This window comes from Notechis scutatus, chromosome 5 (assembly GCF_049901735.1).
Source record: "Notechis scutatus isolate UNSWTSFEM ecotype Mainland chromosome 5, rNotScu1.2, whole genome shotgun sequence".
Taxonomy (NCBI): Eukaryota; Metazoa; Chordata; class Lepidosauria; order Squamata; family Elapidae; genus Notechis; species Notechis scutatus.
In genome coordinates, this window is record NC_142013.1 from 32,148,307 (window position 1) to 32,168,477 (window position 20,171).

General features: G+C 38.8%; 1 protein-coding gene across 2 annotated transcripts; it reads right to left on the minus strand.

Moving 5' to 3' along the window:
- Positions 1 to 159: 159 nt before the first annotated feature.
- Positions 160 to 20,014, minus strand: ZBTB11 (zinc finger and BTB domain containing 11). Of its 2 annotated transcripts, none has more exons than XM_087966488.1 (11): positions 19,282 to 20,014; positions 17,510 to 17,745; positions 15,592 to 15,823; positions 14,426 to 15,360; positions 12,232 to 12,411; positions 11,606 to 11,839; positions 10,055 to 10,199; positions 8,931 to 9,048; positions 6,905 to 7,063; positions 5,015 to 5,190; positions 160 to 1,533 (listed from the first exon to the last, which is right to left on the minus strand). In XM_087966488.1, exons 1-11 carry the CDS (start codon positions 19,589 to 19,591, stop codon positions 1,025 to 1,027), a joined length of 3,234 nt encoding a protein of 1,077 aa, XP_087822614.1. In that variant the 5' UTR covers positions 19,592 to 20,014; the 3' UTR covers positions 160 to 1,024. The 2 variants fall into 2 exon arrangements, with proteins under 2 accessions (XP_087822614.1, XP_087822615.1); XM_087966489.1 differs by lacking the exon at positions 19,282 to 20,014 and adding an exon at positions 18,948 to 19,215.
- Positions 20,015 to 20,171: the final 157 nt, after the last annotated feature.

Consider the following 20,171-nt stretch of genomic DNA (forward strand, 5'->3'; position numbering starts at 1 on the left):
CATGGACTTGCCCATATCCCTTTTTTTGCTCATGAAGCTATTTTATTGGCAAGTGGGGCTGACTTATTAAAAACATTACATATTGTATACAATACTACTGTTTGCTGTTATTACTTTGCAAAATTGTGTATTCATTATAATAGGTAATATTTGATTTGCTTTTCACAAACTTTAATCCACATAATTACTTAAATTTTAAAACAATATTATATAAATATCAGGACAGTACGAAAGCTAAAACTTTAGAACCTTCACTGTGAACAGTAATAAATTTAAGCAATCCAGTTTTTCTTATATTACAGCATTTGTATTTAGTTCATCCTAAACTGAACCAATTTTTATCAGTTTATACATGATATATACAAATACTTTAGCTAATCTCAAAACATGTAATCTTGGAAGTATTTTTCAGAAATAGGTAAAGCAAAACAGGAAATGCAAGATGTTTTCATGCTTGGCTGATGTTGCCCAGTTTCTCTCCCATAACTGCCGATGGTTTAATGCAGCCTGACCTGAAATAGTTCTTATGGAAAAATTTGTTCTGTAAGGAAGTTTATGTCATCCTATTTTTTGTACTTAAAGGAAATTATACAGATATTTTGACTAAATAAATATATTATACCACAATATTTATCTCCATTAATAACATTCATAATTTTTGTAGATCATATCCTTCCTTGAACTTTATATAGCTACAATCTGAAAATGATTGGCACAAATCTTTGGTATATTAAATCCTCAACAAAAAAAATAGCTGCATCAAAAATTACATTATAACTATCACCATCACATAAATGATTTTATTTTAAAGGTTTTTTTTAAACTAAGCATTTACATCTGGTGCAGTAGTCTTAGGGCAAGTCCATTACTTATCCGGTGAATTTACTTTTTAATTACAGATGTATGTTTTTTCGCAAAACTTAGAAGAGGATTCTGAAATTACTATAAAAGTCCAGCCAGACAGTTAATATTTTGTTAATTACATGCTGTTTTGCAAAGGTACTACATTAATGAATATTTGTATTCAGTCTTGATCAGAAACATGCTGTACCTCTACTTCTACTGTTTGAATAGCTTCTGTAACCTCTGCTACTTTCTGTCCTTGTTGTGCTAATACATAATTGACAACTTGCATGATACTTTGGTCAGAAAGAGTAGAAACTGTTGAACACTCTTCGGTAGCTGTAACAGTGTCAACTGTTTCTTCAGTAATTACTACAGTCTCAATCTCTTCAGTACAGACCTCTGTTTCTTGTTCTGGCACATCCGATGTTAAAATACTGATGGCATGTTCGACTTGAGTCCCCTGATTATGAAACTGAAGAGTGTCCTTTTCCAGCATGATTTTACAAGGTACATAATCCCGGTGAAATTTAGTCATGTGCTTTCTTAACGTACGGGCATCTATGTAAGCTTCATTGCATACAGGACATACATAAGGTCTTTCTCCAGTGTGCGACCTTACATGACGTTTTAAGGAACGTGCATCAGCCCAAGCAACACCACAAGTTAGACACTCAAAAGGTTTAACACCTATTCAACAGAAACAGAAAGAAAGCATTTACTAATTTTTACAAAGTGAAAATTATTATAAAAAACTGATTAAGATTTTCTCACAGCCGGTAAGTTCATTATATAAACCTTTATATGGTCATTTTGCATAGAGAAATCTTGATGGGTCACCTATAAACCCAGGATAAGTTTGTTAAGTGTTAAAAGAAAAATGGCATTCCTTCCCATCTATTTGCATGTTACTGGGATTATAATTTAAAAAGCTAGTTTTAGACAGATAAAAAGGAAATAAGTTGCAAATGCAACATATTAATTATATCTGTTCAGATACATAATTTATAATTAGCTAATTATCTTTACCTTCAATCAGAGATGTAGAAATTAAAATGATGCAAGGATTAGATTCAGTTCTCCATAGATTCTGTTTTAAATAAATCATGGGATTTGTGGGAATCTGTCATCCATTTTTCCACACAAAAGTGAAAGAAAACAATAGGGCAATTGCAAACACAGCTTATCTGTTTCAGCTCTTTCATCTTTCCTAAAGATGCAGGATACCCAAGCTATGCTCATTTACAGCCATATCTTTATTATTTAATTATCAAATGTAAACACTGCCTAATCCCAGTTAAAACCATTTGGAAAAAAAATGAATAAAAACAAAAAAAATGAAATAGGAAAAATACCATAATAAACAAAAATAAAAGATGAAGATGGCAAAAATTACAAAACTAGAAAAAAATTAAAAAGAAATTGACGCACACAAACCAAATCTACCAAAGAGTAACAGAAGGTTAGGGTCTCACGTTAATTTCTATCATGCTGCCACTGATTCTGAATGGTTTTCATGAGATAAAAACATGACTATATTTCAGATTAGCACTGATGATGTTATCTAGTTTGGGTAATGAAACTTCTGCAAGAAAACAGCTAAGTGCAGAGAACACCAAGGACATCTCAAACACGAACGTATCCACAGTACGTAAATCTTAGAATACAGAAAACAATTTAAAACAAAATAAAATAAACCATAAAGTAAACCAAATGAAAGTAGCAGTAAAAAAGTAACAATTGATTTGAAAGTAAAAAGATTACTAAACGACCTAGGTAGTTAGAACACATATTTGAATTCAACAAAGATGTTACGACCCTGCTGGACTAGAAATGGGAAGAGGCAGAGAAAATAGAGGCAGGGGCTTCTAGAGATAATAGTTCTGGAGGGTGTAATTTCAGCAGTGTTGAAGTCAATTAACTCCATTCTGGCTAAGGCAAGCCTGTCAGACTCCGAGGTTTACCCACCTAGTCCCAAGCAGAGGCATGCTTTTAACATAGAGAGCTGCATTCTGGTCAGACAGACTGGCCAAGGAGGAGGTTGGCAGAAGAACAGAGACAACTGGGTAATGTACAATATCTCAGCTGTGTGCCTGTGTGGTGGCTTAAATGACGTATTTATTGGCCAAACTCCACGAAGAAAATTCTGAAAACAGCTTTTCAAGTCTCAGCTCTGCCATGTTTACCTTGTGCTGTGTTTGGAAGTCTGGATTCTACCCCACCTTGTCTCTCATCTTCTCCCTTGGATTTTTTTATTTGTTTATTGAATCGTGGTCTTAACCTGTGCCAAGCCTTGACTACATTACAGTTGTCATCTTTAGCTATAGAGAAAAGGGACTCTTTCCACCTAAAATTTCTACCCAATTTGCATATTTCTGGACTGTGGAAAGCAGCAGCTTGTTACCCTGTTGGCTGGCACAGAAAAGAGGTGGCAATTTGATCTGTACAAGGGGGGCAGTTCCAGAGAATTGCCACTGCAGAGCAACAACTCTTGCCTTCAGCTCCCCTCACTTCCATCAGTTTTTTCTTTTAAAATTAAAAAAACAGTTTTGTGAATGACATTTATTTCTTTAAAGAAGGTGTAATTCAAATTTTTAAGGAACATATGACATGTTCCCACGATGTATTCCTAATATGGTTTTATTCCATAAAGCTGGTATAATGAAACTCAAAAGTTATTTTTGGAATGCACCTTCTCTTATTGGTTAAAGTCACTTTTTTTTCCTATGGGCTTAATAGTCCTTATGGATGACTTTGTTTCATCTTGAGATAGAACGTTGCATGAGAAACTGAAAAGCTGTGGTTTCTCACTTAATCGAATCCCGATGATGGGATATCTAAACATGCAGAGGCAGCTTCTAGACCAGTAGTGGCTAGCCTTTTTTGGCTCCCGTGCTGAAAATTGTACGCGTGCTTGCCAGCACCCAGAAGGCAATATGTGCTGGGGGCCCCCATGTCCCCTGTGCATGCATGTGCGACTCACCACGCATCTGCGCATGTGCACATGATCCCCCACATACCATGCGTCTGCATGCACACATGATCCTCCACGTGCCATGTGTCTGCGCATGTGCGTGCAATCCCCGTGCCATGTGTCTGTGCATGCATGCACGATCTCCCCATGCACGCTGTGCGTCTCCCATGCACTCCCGCGCCAGATACCCGACAATCAGCTGTCGGGTGGCGGTGGCAGCGCGCATGCATGCACAGTGGGGCTCTTCCGGGCAACCTCTCTATGCCATTCTAGCACACGTACCATAGGTTCACCACCACGATTCTAGACCACACATCTAGGATATGGAAGCCTAATTAGATCTGGCTGCCATACTCAGAGACGTGTTTTGGGGCAGTCCTTTGGCTTTTTCAAGCTAAATAACTGCTCCCAATTTCAGAAGCATCCTATCGCTGGCAAGATTTAGTGATCTCCCAACAGCTGTTCCTGGGGGAAACTACAGAATATCACATTTGAACAAAGGCTTTGCCCCTGGGGTGAAGAGGTCCTTGAAATAGTAACCCATGCCTTTTCTACTGTTTCTATTACAAAGTTATCCAGTTTAAATTAATAATAGCCCATCTACTCCGATTTGCAGACATGCACAAATCCCTTTTATATAGTTGCTAATGTAACCCAGGGATCTCAAACTGGATTTCTCTGAGGGCCGGATCAGCATTATAGTTCTCCTCTGTGGGCCGGCAGCCAGGGAGGCAGAAACGGATGTCTCCTGCAGCACCCTGCTGGCCAAAACAGCACAGGGGGTCCACACGCGGCCCCCCTGCACCTTGTTTTTGCACCTCCATGGCCTCCTGCAGTACTCTACTGGCTGAAAATGGACTGTGTGGCCTATTTTTGGCCGTTTTGGGGGCTGTTTTGGGCCCGTTTTTCGGCCCATTTTAGCATACCACCTGTTTTAGTCACCAGTCACTGCGGCCCAGTCCCTTGATATTTCCAGCCTTGAGTTTAACATCCCTGATCTAACCAATACACTCTTATTTCTCTTAATATGGCTGTTTTGTTTTATTATTCTAAAACTATCACTCCTTTACCACTAGTTTTATTGAATTTAATTGTGATTTTTATCTGCTGTCTCACACTTTGGTTTACAGCTGGTACCTGTTATTAATATCTTATCTTAGATGCTATTTTTTAAAAAATCAGACTTGTTTCATTTACCTTCATGGTTGTTCATATGTCTTCTGTACTCCCGAAGCTGGGTAAATTTTCTCCCACAGTGTTCACAAATACGCTCCAAATTTTGTTTTGCTCTCCCTTTCTTCCCATGAGTGGCTTTTTTAACATGCCTCCTGTACAAAGCTTTTTCATAGAACTCTTTGCCGCACACATTGCATCTAAACACAAAGAAAATAACAGCTTGATAAAATACAAAACCCCCCACACCTTTTAAATGCTAATCTAATAGTTGAATAGACTATTGTGATAAGAATGTTAGGGTGCTTACCATTTGTGAAAGTAAGAACAAGTTAAAGTGGAGAACTGGTATTAAAAAGTTAATATTTTTTGGAAGGCTCAGAGACAATGGGGCCCGATAGTTTTTAAAAACTCTATAACCATATACAAATACAATAATTAAGGAAGCAGTATTAGATAGTATGTTTCAAATAAAGCAAAACAGAATTCCTGCTCAGGTATACAGCAATATAGTTTTATCTTGTCTCAGCAATAATGTTTATGACTCTGGAACACCTTCTTTTCTCAGGTCCAATGGCAAACAGTCTCCAACTGAAGTTTGGGACAGATAAGGGAGCGGGCTATAACCCTAAATTTTATGCAAGTTATGCAGAGTTAATTAAAAAAAAACCCCTGCTTTTTCAATGCCATCTTGCTTTTTCCCTCTTTGGCAAACTACCAATAGCTCTATGTATTTTTATTGATCAGGACGTTTTTGTGCCCAAATAAAACTTCTATTGATATCATATTCTCACTCCACAAGATGCATCTTTCTCTTGATTCTTGAAAGCAAGTGCCATGAAAATTGGGTGAGCAGAGATTGCATTTTTCATAAATTAAACAGAAAAGTTTAGAGAATGTTTTCTTACATAAAGGAGATTGAAGCCAATATTAGAAGGAATTTCTAATTTATTATAGGAGAAATTTTAAAAGAATAAACTTGATACCTCAACTACTGACTACTGCTTTGCCCAAGCCACTATTTTTTCAGTTTATCATTTGTAACTGTACATAAAAGCTTACCATATCAACTGTTTTTTTCCTTTTTGCTACAAAACACCAAGGTGACATTGTCACTTGTCACTAATAAGAATAAATAATGTATCATTAACATATCATTCCTAAATTCCAAGAACTGTTTGATTTTATTTAGCGCTAGAGGTTATCCAACTCCAGATGATCAGGTGGCTTACAATGTTAAAGTAAAAGAGAAATTTCTTTTACATTTTTATTCTTTTATTGGTATCATCTGGTTTGAATACATTATAAATTTTTTTCTAACCTGTGAAAAACCTAAAGGAAAATCTCAAGGATTACCTTTTCTTATATTCCATGATAGCTAACTTTACTAAAAAAATGTAGTTAAAAATATTTTAAATATAAGTAATGATAACTACTGGAGTGATATAGGAAAGCTGGTGTAGTTCAAAAATAGCTCTCCAACCTGCTAGCAAAAGTGAAATACTAGCACTAGAGGTAATCTCATAGCTCATCATCCACTTATAGTACATCATCTTTTTTATTTTCTGATTTACATAGAGTTCTGCCTTACCAAGAACTCTTAATAATTCAAAAGCACAATACTGAAAGTCTAAATCTACAAACACATTGATAGATATAATCAGATTTATACAGTGATATAAACTCTGGTAGAGTTTGTTGGAATTGAATAAATTGGTAATAGATTGCTTAACTAAAAAAATCAAAACAAAATATTGAGGCAAAATAAAATGAAATTTTTTTTTCAGTAACTTCACTGGGTATGATGTTTTTTGCATTTAAAAGTTATCCCATCACATGAACAAAATTACAGGTTACATAAAGCTTTCATTTAAATCTAAGTATTTGCAGCCAAGAGTACCCAGCTTTGTTTACCTGTATGGATCAGTAACAGAATGTGATTTTACATGAGAATACCAATCTTTCTTCCAACTATAGCATTTCCCACAAAATTGACATTGAAAAGGTTTCACTCCAAGATGTTTGTTCATATGTTGGCGGAGATCCCGAGGTTCATAGAAACTTTTCTCACACCTGAAATTAGATTTGTGATGAATAATATAGAGTACATGTATATAATCCTTAGTAAAGAAAAGAGAGGTTGCCACAGTGCAGCCATATGTATACATGCATTAATACTATTACTTCATATTTTTCAACAATCCCTATAAAAATATGAAACAATTTGCCTGAACTACAAAATAGTTAATTCTCTATCAGGTTAGGAAAAAAGGAATGATTATATTCCAGAACTATTTTCAAGACTATTCTACAACCAATATTGCTACCATGTTTCTAAGAAAATAAGACCGAGTCTTATTTTCTTTTAGACTTGAAAATAAGCACTTGGGCTTTTTTTTTTTTTTTTGAGGTGATCTTACTTTTTTTGAGCTGCAGCAGCCACACCCCGTGAGCTGGATGCATCATGGACGCACCATCACCTCCATTCCGAACCTTCAGCATTCGGAATGGAGGCTTTTTGGCGAACAGGAGGAAAATGGGGAGGGGAATTTTCCTGCCTGCCATCACTCTGTGCTGAGCTTGAGGAATAGTTGACAGTTGAAGGTAACTGGACATTGGGGGCAAAGTTAGAGGTATTAAAGGGACTTTTCTTACTTACGTGACTGTGTTGCCTTTGTGCCATGTCCCACGTCATCACATGTGCTGAGCTTGAGGAATAGATGGCAAACAGGAAAATCCCCCCTCCCAATTTTCCTCCCATTCACCAAAAAGCATCCCGTGAGCTTCCCAAAAAGAGGGAAAAAGCAAAGCAGCTGGCCGCAGAGCTGCAGGCTTTGGGGAAGTGGCTCAACAAGCAGAAGGGCTGTGCCCAGAAAGAGAAGGGCAAAAAGCGGTATTTGCGCTGCCCCAAGGGGCCAGCGGGCCCGTATCACCACTTGTGCTGGTCACGCCCATTCCCCTGGGCTTATTTTCAGGGTAGGGGTAATATTAGGCCCATCCAAAAAAATTAGGGTTGGCCTTACTATTGGGGTGGGTCATGTTTTCAGACAAACACAATACTTTATTCCTGAATAAATAATAACATTATAAAATAAAAAAGAATGGTTTCAATTTGTTATCTTGAAACTAATCTAAACTACTATTTCCATGCCCTATGCAATGGAAAAATAAGATCAATACAATTTTAACAAGCAAGAGCACTAAGTGAAAATAGCAAATATTTAAATATTAGTTGAATTATTATTATAATATTAGGGAACCCAAAAGGCACTAAAACAAAGAGTAGTGGTAAGTTCAAAGACACTGAGGAATAAGGAATTACAAAAATTAAAAAAAATCTAATGGAAAACCCACTCATTCAGGTAAAAAGATTTCTAGCTCACTGAGCACTGAATTTACCTGAAAGCTGTACAATGCTTAGTGTTAATATGAACCCAAAATATGGAATGAGAGTGAAATACTCTATTTGAAACTATACAAATATGGTGGGCTGAAATCCTGAACAGGAGAATTAATTCCCTTTAGGAATTTGTATTGAGATTGCTGGAAAAAAACTAAAACTGAACTCCTGTTATAAGAAAACAATAAGGAGAAGAATAAAGAAATTAGAATTAGAATATCTGAAATGTTTTTAAGGGGCAAAAATTCCAGCCAAACAGGCTAATAACACTGAGGAGAGATTCAGATCACGGCTAACTGGAACCATGAATATACAATATAATGGTCTAAGTCCTACTCTAGAAATACCTAATAAAAATGATATTACAATTCTAATCTAAAGACTGCCTACAAATTATTTCAAAGTTTTGAGAAATTTTGTAACAATTCAACTAATATTTAAACAATTTTGGCTTTCACCAAGATTAAAAAAAAATCACTTATTACTTACCAAGATTAGCCAAGCTACTTTCAAACCTTTTAAAAACTTAATTATACTTACTGGTTGCATTGATAGCCACGGATTTCAGGTTTGGGCTGGTGTTTCTTTAAGTGTTTACTAAGTCCTGAAGCTCTATGAAAAGATTTTCCACAGTGTGGACAGAAGTATTTTGATTCTCCTGAAAATGATAAAAGTATCTGTGATATATGGCTAGGTAAACTACAGATCACATGCAACTTCCAAAAGGCTCCTAGACTTAACATCTGATGACAATCTGGCAAAAGGATAAGTAACTATCTCAATTTTTGATAGGAAACAAAATATTCACAATCCATTATCTTAACTCATAAACTTTCTAAACCTGAAATAAACAAATAATCCAACTCCCCCTTCTCATATTACCTCCCCTCGACAAATTTTAATCTCACTTTTATGATACTATTATGCCATTATTCTTAACTAGTATGGCTGTTTCCTGCTCCCAAATAACATATTGAATATTACATATTAATAATAATTTTCAGTAGGAAATAATTTTTCACATACTGATTAAAACAGTTGGTCAAATATAGAGCATAAAAGACTTATTTCAAAGACTTTGCTCAAGGATGTGTAGAATGCTTCACTTTTTTATTGAAGTCACTTACACTTACTTAAAAATGTGGCTGTAGTTTTTAGCATACGTGTTTTATACATTCCTGAAAACTGGCTCTATACTCTTTGAGCTTGTTTGGAGGTTTCAACAGGTAGCACATTCTCTCTACAACTTCAGAATGAATAGAATACTGGTCCCATACAGATTGTTGCCCAACCCCACTGAGCATTCAATCCTGGAAATAGCAGGAGAAGAAGCCACCCAGTCCAGCTGACTCAGCCCCAGCAATCAATAAAGTGAAACTACATTTGATTTACTCAGTAACAGGCTCGCTATCACTGGTAATTAAATATAGCTGGTTTCTAGTCTTAAAAAAACCACCTATATAATTCCCATTGATTGGCATCTTGGCCAGACTGATGTTAAACCATGTTTACTACACATAACCAATCTTACGTAGGAGTTTTTTTGGCTGTATAAAAGTACAGAAATAAAGTGAAAGAGGAAACTCATTAGATAGAAAAGTGACATTATAGTCCTTTTTACATTATTTTATTTCTGACATTAATTAATAATGTATGTCATTTACCTGTGTGAATGCTTATATGCTCCTGAAGGCTTCTTTTTGTGACAAAGGACTTGTCACACAATTCACACTTAAACTGCTTTTGTGCCTCATGTAATACAAGGTGCATCTTTAAACCATGTTTGTAGGTAAATGATTTTCCACAAACCTATTAAACAAATCACAAAAATAATATTGTCTTTCAAGTTGAACAGCAATACTCTAAGATGAAGAAAGCTTCATTGAATCTGCTTATACTATGATCCATAAGTACTTGACATTTTTTCCCCTAGGGCTAGCATTCTTTGGAAAATTAGATTAGAACTGTGAAATCTGAATTGCAAAAAATCCATACAACTACTCTGTGACAGTAAAGACATCAAAAACACCCACTTTTTGCTACCATCTAGTGGTCATCTGGAGTTTGCAAAGCCTTGTGGTAACTAATTACTTTGCTAGGGGAGATACTTTTTATTTGTTTTGTTGCATGTTATCCATTCCCTCAGAAATCCTGTTTGCTGCTTCACTGTGATGGGAGAAAGGGAGGGTGATGGGAGAAAGGGAGGGAATAAGCAAAGATCCCAGTGTGTATGTGAAGATTATATTTTCCACCAGAATGTCCCAAGTTGTAAAAATTATCCCAGCTGCACAGCAAAAGCAAGTAGCTCTCTATATTGGGCAGCAGTGATATAGAAAGTTGTTGGGAGGCAGATCATTGTACTTATAGTGGCAAAGACATCATTCATACTGTGCAGAAGGCAATGGTAATGGGATTCAAAGAAGTTGGATAGAAAGAGTATCAACTTTTTAGAACTTTGGTATTGGAGAAAACTCATGAGAATACCATGAACAGCCAAGAAAACAAATAAATAGATTGCTGAACAAATCAATCCAGAGTTCTCACTTGAGATGTAAATTATCCTTTTTTGATATTATTTGTTGTTGTTGTCAACCATCCAGACATGCAGTTTGATTTGAGCAATCTTATAAATCAAATAACTAAATAAATAACTAAAAAAATGTCCTACTTCAGATACATTATGCAAAGACCTAGTGCTTTGAAAATACTCTGATGCCGGGAAAGATGAAATGAAAGTAAAGGAGAGGATCAACAAGGTGGATACACTCACTTGTAGCAATAATAAGTGCACTGTTAGAAGACCTAAAGCACCAGGTTAGGAACAGACTGCAATGGAAAAAAATATCTCTATGATTGCCATGATTTGACAATGTTTTCCATACTTGAAGAGTCTGGGAGACTAACAATCAACATAATTCCATAGATTGAAAACAATCCTCTCAAAAATAAATAAGCCTATTTACAATATAAACATCATTAAAATTAGAATTATCCAGAAATATGCAAAGTCATGCAGCTCTCAATGTCAAACTTTTATCATAGTATGTTTTCTATCTGCACTAGATGAAACAACAGATGTTAACTGCTTTGCTGAAATTCAGGAAGAAACAGATTGGACCTCAGAGGAAAGGAATTCCAAAACTTATTTTCTACCAGACAAAGTGCAATAACATTGCAGTGAAGGAAACAGGGTTTTTTTTTTGTTTTTTGTTTACCTTACATGCATGTGGCTTTACACCTGTATGTTTCAACATATGGATTCGCAAAGAATAGAGTTTAGGCAAACTTCTTCCACATATATCACAGATAAATTCTCGCTTAGTTCTTCCCTTCGTGGCAGCACCACTTTCTTCTATATTAGCAGTTGCAACAGTCACTTCATTTTTCTGGGTATGACGAACAAGATGAGCTCGCAGTGAAGCACCGTACTGAAACTCTTTTTTGCATAGCTAAGGAAACAAATATTTGACCTCTTGTGAAAAATCTTATTTAAAAAATAGGGATATAGGGATGTGTGTGTAGTCACATACAACTGAAACTATAATGTATATGTTTCAATTGAAAGATAAAATATGTAACTTTCCGCTCTGGGAAAATCAAATGTTGATTAGCCAGATGTGTCTAATTAAGTCTATTTACATTTCCCAGACTTGGAAATGGCCACTCCACCTGCAATGTAATGGTTCAAACCATGGATCTTGATCATTATAAAACAAGGATTGAAGTGTATGTTCAAGAACTATTATCAGGTTAAACTCCATCAGAGAAACTTGGCATTCAAAGAATATGTTAATACTATCATAGGAAACTTTACTCATAATACATTTTACCAAGTGCTTACTGGGCATTTATAATTTTTCGTCCTCTCATGCTTCAATGTGTGCATTATAAGAGCATAACGTCTCTGGAAAATCATCCCACATTCACTGCATTTGTGCTGAGCTTCTGCCTCATTGTGTTCTATAATCTCTCTTTTGGGTTGCTTCATCTTCTTGCCTCTTTGCACTAGCTTCATAGCAACCTGATTAAAAAATTGATATATTTAACATTAATATTAGTTACACAGAAACAGAACCAACAACTCATATTACCTGCAGAGAAGCAACATACATGACCAGAAAAGCCAATCTTTTTTTTTTGATTAACTCCTAGTGACTTGATAGATAACCATGTTGGTATTTTAACAATATAGAAGTTAGTTGCCAATACTTTTGTGTCATATTTCTTAAAGTAGTGCAATGTAACTCATGGCTCTGATTTTTCCTGAAAATCTCCCACCCACATTCCACTCAGTCATAACTCTATTTAGCTTCCCTGTCCACCAGTTCAGCCAAATCATGCCTCTATGACATACAGGATAATTTCATAATTGGTAAATATATCTTATTAGTTCTATCTAAGTGATAGGAAACAAATATTTGATCAATCTCAATAAATTTTTAAATGCATTGAAAATTTGTATCTGTATTTGATGGAAAAGAAAAAAGTTGTTTGAAAGAATATAATCTGTATATACAATTTTTATATACCTGTCTGCCAAACTATCTGCCCAATCAATTTGATCTTACAAGATTTGTGAATTCTGTGTTCCTTTAAATCAGCGGTCGCCAACCGATGGGCCGTGAGAAAATTTTGGTGGGCTGCAGAGAAATCTCACCCCCAGAGCACCCCCCAAAAGCAATTAATCCAGGCTGTGCAGAAACACAAGGCTGCTTAGCCCACATGGCCCGCGGGAACCCTCCCCGCCCACTCACTCCTTACCTGGCAAACTTGTCTGCTAAGTTGCTATTTTTCCTTTTTCTGACCATCATCTGTTCTGCTGTGCCGGGAGATTTAGATTAGCTAGGAAGCCGGAAATGGTTGGATTTCTTGCTTTCTAGCTAAGCACAGCTGAACCTCCCTTAGGACTGAAGGTTTGCTTGCAAGCAAATTCAGTGCAGACTCACGGCAAGCAAATTTGAGAGACTGAGCTAGCCGATGGCAGATAGATAGATCACTGATTCTGTGAGCAACTCAACCTGCCTGCTTTGCCTGATTTTGGATAAAAGTTGCTCTTTTAATAAAAAATTCAATATTTACATACATGGTGTGTTGTGAGTTAATTTTGTGAGTTTGCTTGCTAGCAAATTTTATGTGACAGAGCTAGCCAATGGCAGATAGATTTCTGAATGAATCTGTGATTCTGTGAGCAACTCAATCTGCCTGCCTGCTTTGCCTGATTTTGGGTAAAAGTTGCTCTTTTTTAATTAAAAAAAAAACAATATTTATATAAATATTTATAATATTTACATACAAGCCATGCTCAGCCAGTCACATGACCACCAAGCCACACCCACAACTTAGGCCATGCCTACAGAACCAGTTAGTGGCCCCTGGGATCTAAAATTATGAGTTTGGTGGTCCCTGAGGTCCAAAAGGTTGGCGACCCCTGCTTTAAATCATGTCATCTATTGAGGACCCAAAAGACATGCATTTTCTATAGCAACACCTGCTCTCTGAAATGAGGTTCTTCTCTACCAAGATCCAGATGGCTCCCACTCTGATGTTGCTTAGAAGAGCAGTGAAGACCTAGCTCTTTACCCAGATCTTTGGTGAAGGAAAGTGAAATCTCTTGCTTCATTCTATCTGATCTGTCCCACTTGCCATTTTTTCTTTTGTTTGATTATCGTCAACTGCCAATAGTTATTGAGAATTGGGTGGCACACAAGTTTAATTAATTAACAATAATATCATCCAGCTATCTCTCTCTCTCTGTCCCTATTCCAATCAGCTTAGCTAATTGTTATATAATTGTTATATTAATAGGAAAATTAAAATCATTTTGTTGTACAGCTGATATACAGTATATATGGTTTTTAGGTTCTTTAAAGTCCTAGTATAATATCACTTTATGTGCTTGCCAGAAGGAAAAAAAATGTATTTATAAATTCTTACAACGTCACAATTTTTATAGATAGTTCTGTACCCCTGCCTCCCCCCCCCCCACACACACACATTTTTTTTTTTGAAAAATCAGATTTTTAGTAGACTTATACCTGCTGGATAGCTGATTTGGGGCCTGGCTTTCTGTTCTGTAGTTTTTTCTCAGTACCTTTGTGCAGTCGAATATAGCCACCCTCACTAACAGATCGCTGGCGAAGCTTGCTTTTGTAAGTATCATCTTGACTAAAAGCTGTGGTCTCCGATTGTGATTGTGGAATGTCCTGTATTTTACAAGGCCGACCACGTTTTCGCTTAAGCCCTTCCTGGGAATCCTCAGCAGCAACTTCTGCATCTGCTTTGCTGCTCACATTATGTTCACTGTTCACATATGGATCTCCGTTTATATTATCAGCCTCATTTTCAGCCTGAGTACTAATAACCTGCTCTGCTACTGAAGGCTCAGTTTGCACCACAGTTATAGTTTGATTTGTGGAGCATTCCATTACTGGGGCTTTCTCTTCATTTTCTGTTGTTTCCATAGCAGGAGTATGCACCGGGAGCTCAGGAGGATTCTTTGCAGAAGGCTCCAAAACAATTTGCAATGTAGTTTCAGACACAGTTATCTCTTCTGCCTCGGTATTTGAAGATGTTCCATTCACCGTTGCTACTGGATCTTCGGTAGATATTGCTTGCTCAGTGCTATCTTCGGTAGATATTGCTTGCTCAGTGCTATCTTCGGTAGATATTGCTTGCTCAGTGCTATCTTCGGTAGATATTGCTTGCTCAGTGCTAGCAACAGGATTAGCTTCACTTTCATTCTGCTCTGAAATAGTTTGAGCTACCTCTACTATTTGGACATCTCCTTTCTGGTATACGGTGATTTGTTTATCTTCCATCTGTTTGTGTACATTTTCACAGATTTCCAGGACCTCTGTCATGAGAAGATGCTGAGCTAGCTCAGCTACAGCGGCCATGTTACAAAAATCAAAAACTAATTCTGAAGTATAAGCAAATTCTAGCAAAGGGAGGAAACTGGCTTTCCGAAATCCTGCATGTACGCACACAAAAGAAACAAACAAAATTAGAAAGATTTGATGAAAGAATAGACCCTCACCATCAAATGAAACAAAAAGCACAAAAAATAAACAAAAAATTCAAGCATCTTTTTTTCAAGAAAACTTGACAGCATAGTCTTTCTTAATATATTTTATATAGTCAATTGATTTGCCTTTTTAAAATCTGCATAATTAATAAACTCATTGATATTATGATACATTACCTGAAAGATCTACTACTGCTTCATGGCTGGAAACAGCTCCCTTTTCAATAAAAAGTTCTCTGAAGTATTCACTGTTGGCAGCCAAAATAGATTTGTGTGCTTTGTACACTTCTCCCTCAATAAGTAAGGTAACATCACAGAACTGACTAGAAAGCCGCTGTTGGTTCAACTGATTCAAAACTGATTGACAATGTTTTGGAGAAGATTGTTTCACAAGGCCTTTACTGTCAACCTGGCATCAAAAAAGACAGTCCATATTGTTACAACTAAAACAAGCAAAAGCAAATTAAGTATCATCTTAAATCTGCTATGTATGAAAAGATATACACTGCTCAAAAAAATAAAGTGAACACTTAAACAACACAATGGAACTCCAAGTCAATCACACTTCTGTGAAAGCAAACTGACCACTTAGGTAGCAACACTGATTGACAATCAATTTCACATACTGTTGTGCAAATGGAATAGACAACAGGTGGAAAGCATAGGCAGCAAGACATCACCAATAAAGGAATGGTTCTGCAGGTGGTGACCACAGACCACTTCTCAGGTCCTATGCTTTCTGGCTGATGGTTTGGTCACTTTTGAATGCTGGCGGTGCTTTCACTCTAGTCGTAGCATAAGATGGAGTCTATAACCCACACAAGTTGCTCAAGTAGTGCAGCTCTTCCAGGATGGCACATCAATGCGAGCTGTGGCAAGGTTTGCTGTGTCTGTCAGAGCATGGAGGCGCTACCAGGAGACAGGCCAGTACATCAGGAGACGTGGAGGAGGCCGTAGGAGGGCAACAACCCAGCATCAGGACCGCTAACTCCGCCTTTGTGCAAGGAGGGACAGGAGGAGCACTGCCAGAGCCCTGCAAAATGACCTCCAGTGGGCCACAAATGTGCATGTGGCTGCTCAAACAGTCAGAAACAGACTCCATGAGGGTGGTATGAGGGCCCGACGTCCACAGGTGGGGGTTGTGCTTAGAGCCCAACACTGTGCAGGACGTTTGGCATTTGCCAGAGAACACCAAGATTGGCAAATTCACCACTGGCGCCCTGTGCTCTTCACAGATGAAAGCAGTTTCACACTGAGCACATGTGATAGACGTGATAGGGTCTGGAGATGCCGTGGAGAATGTTCTGCTGTCTGCAACATCCTCCAGCATGACCAGCTTGGCAGTGGGTCAATAATGGTGTGGGGTAGCATTTCTTTAGGGGACCACACAGCCCTCCATGTGCTCGCCAGAGGTAGCCTGACTGCCATTAGGTACTGAGATAAGATCCTCAGACCCCTTTTGAGACCATATGCTGGTGGGGTTGACCCTGGGTTCCTCCTAATGCACGACAATGCTAGAGCTCATGTGGCTGGAGTGTGTCAGCAGTTCCTTCAAGATGAAGGCATTGATGCTATGGACTGGCCCGCCCGTTCCCCAGACCTGAATCCAATTGAGCACATCTGGGACATCATGTCTCGCTCCATCCACCAACGCCACATTGCACCACAGACTATCCAGGAGTTGGGGGATGCTTTAGTCCAGGTGTGGGAGGAGATCCCTCAGGAGACCATCCGCCACCTTATCAGGAGCATGCCCAGGCATTGTAGGGAGGTCATACAGGCATGTGGAGGCCACACACACTACTGAGCCTCATTTTGACTTGTTTTAAGGACATTACATCAAAGTTGGATCAGCCTGTAGTGTTTTTTTCCACTTTAATTTTGAGTGTAACTCCAAATCCAGACCTCCATGGGTTGCTAAATTTGATTTCCATTGATAATTTTTTGAACAACGTATTTAATAAGAATATTTCATTCATTCAGATCTAGGATGTCTTATTTTTGTGTTCCCTTTATTTTTTTGAGCAGTGTATATTATACATGTATAAATGCAAAATAAATTTCCATGCCAGATTATATATGAACATTTACTTACAAATACAAGTTCATGCTTGGCTATTGGTTTCTTTTTCACTGGTTTTGGGGATGCTGCTGGCAGTGATGTGGAATTATTTATTTCATCATCTGTTTCATTACTATCTTCATGAGAAATTGCATCCAATCCTAGCTCTTCCAACATTTCCGAAGGGTCTGACAATGATCTAGAACGATCTAATTTTTCCTGGCATTTGCTACATTCTTTAATATAATCTTTAACTTGCTTCAGGATACCTTTAAAAAACACAAAACACTTTTGTATGTATTGTTTTATTCATGCACAAACTGATATATTTAAATTTTTCAATATTGGGCAGTTATTCAAAAACACTCATCTTTTAACTTTTATTTGGTTGCATGGAAACAGACTAAATTAGAGCCAATGTTTATTTTCAAATCTTCTTGCCATCTCAGTACTCCCATCAGTTTTCAGACCTATACTTTCTATAAATGTACAAAATGAAATTTTCCATACTTATGCCATAGTACTGATCAAAAACATATGGAGAAATGAAGCAGAGAGGATTCTTTACAAGTCATATTTTTTGTTCTGCCTAAATAGAATGCTTTGGCTATTCACATGCTACTATAGACTTTCTACCCTGAAATCTATAATTATGCAAAACAAAACAAGTCTGAGCCATTAGAACTTGTATCTGATAATTTACAGAAAATATGCAGCTGCCTTCTGTCTACAGTAAGCTAACTTATGTAAATTAAAAGAGCCTTCTTGATTAGTGCTATATCATATTTGAAGCTGCATGTCTGCCTTGCATTGATTGAAGGTTATTACAAAAAGAAAATATGCTTAAAATTTAGAAACCCCTTATTTTATACAATTTTTCTTTTGTTTTTTTAAATAACTGCTGTCCGTTTGGGGATTACAGATCATATCGGCTCAACATATGAGCTCAAAAGAAACTTTACATTGGCAAGCAGTCCCCTGTAGAGTCAATGCACAACCAGCCCAAAGGTGCTTTTTCAAGAGGCAACTGGATTTTCTTGGGGTGGTGGGGGGAGAGACATTTCGCTTCTCATCCAAGAAGCTTCTTCAGCTATGACTGGATGGTGGGGAATGGAAGGATTTATATTCCTTGCAGACAGCTAGTCATTTACATTCTTTTAAATATAGTTGCCTCTTGAAAAAAGCACCTTTGGGACAACCATGACATCTCCGTAGACATGCACCTCAAACGTACAAATAATCCAAAAGCCCTTTAACCTTATCTGTTGATCAAACGAAGCCGTAAATCAGGGGTGTCCAACCTTGGCAACTTTAAGACTTGTGGACTTCAACTCCCAGAATTCCTCAGTTGAAGTCCACAAGTCTTAAAGTTGCCAAGGTTGGACACCCCTGCCGTAAATGTTTTAACTGAGTGTTCAACATGCATCCACGCAACCATGCAGAAAACGGGGTTCATTTCACAATCATTAACCGTGGTTAAGTGATCCAGGGGAAGGGAGCCGCTGAACCGAGCTGGCGCTTTTCGAGCATAAGCCCATTCGCACGGACATTCATCTTCGGCAACGAGCCTCGCAACTCCCTGGCCTCCGTTTTTAGCAGCTTCGAAAGAGAGCGCCTCGGTCTGACGAAGGCGGCGCTCAAGACCAGAGGTGGGGCGAGTAAGTCGCGCGTGTCAACGGCGCCGTTGCGAGGCACCTCCGGACACACTGCCCAGCCGGCGTGCTCGCCCCTCCGCCGCCCCGCCAAGACCGGTCCCCTCGCCCGCTTCCTCCTCCCATCCCCACCCACCTAGCGCCTTTCCTCACCTCGCCACCAATAGCGCCTGGAGAGGCGCTGCCAAGTCTGCAAGCGGGTCCGGTGGGAGCCGTCAGTTTCCAGGTGGGCTGCCCGAATGAGGCGGCCGCGACGCTCGGCCTGCAGCACCACTTCGAGCTCGGCGAAGCGTTGCTGGTCCCGCTGCCGGCGCTGGTAGTAGAGGGTCCCGCCGCGCACCACATAGCAGGCGGCGGCCTTGCGGATCTTGCGCTTGACGTTACCCTCGGTGCCCGGCGCGTAAGGCTCGCGCTCGTTGGTCAAGTAGCGCAGGATGGCCAAGTAGCTCTCCTCGCTCGACATGGCGGGCGGGGAGGCCAGTGGCGGCCGGCAGACGCCCCCTCGTCAGCGGAGGAAGGGGGGCACTTCAGCCGCTGAAAGGTCCGATGCGGGTCCAGCTCTGTTTCGGGGGGGTGGGGGTTGAGCTCTCGGGTCCCCAGCGGAGGAGACACGAGGGAACTCTCCGGAGAAGATAAGCAGGCGTCGTGGGTGGGTGGTGTCTCCTGTCACAGGTGTTAGAAAGGAGACCACTCTGAGCGAGCGAAGGGGAAAGCAAGGGGGGATCACGGGACGGGTTAAAATAAAGAAAAACCCGAAGCATCGGGTCCAGAAGGAATCGGGCCCCAGGAGGTGGAACTGGAGTTTCGCGGTCCTCGGCGACGGGTGGGAGGAAGAAGCTCGGGCAGCCGGATCAACGGAAAGACAAAATGGCTGCTGCACAAGCGGAAGTGAGGTCTAGGAAGATGTAGCCTAGCCCTTCGAGCGGAGGGAAGGGGAAGCGCTTTGAGGAGCGTCGCAATGCTGGAGTCGGGAAAGTGTTTCCAGGGCCGTGGAAAATGATCTGCCGTTTTAATACAGGCAGAGAGATCAATAGAGTGGGACA

What these genes read in the sequence shown, in the direction of transcription:
- ZBTB11 (XM_087966488.1), bottom strand. Translation starts at nt 19,591, where the DNA reads ATGTCGAGCGAGGAGAGCTACTTGGCCATCCTGCGCTACTTGACCAAC. An exon ending in CGAAAAATTATAAATGCCCA is followed by an intron (nt 11,840 to 12,231) that starts GTAAGCACTTGG and finishes TTGTTTCCTTAG; the next exon opens with CTATGCAAAAAAGAGTTTCA. An exon ending in CGTGGCTATCAATGCAACCA is followed by an intron (nt 7,064 to 8,930) that starts GTAAGTATAATT and finishes ATCTAATTTCAG; the next exon opens with GTGTGAGAAAAGTTTCTATG.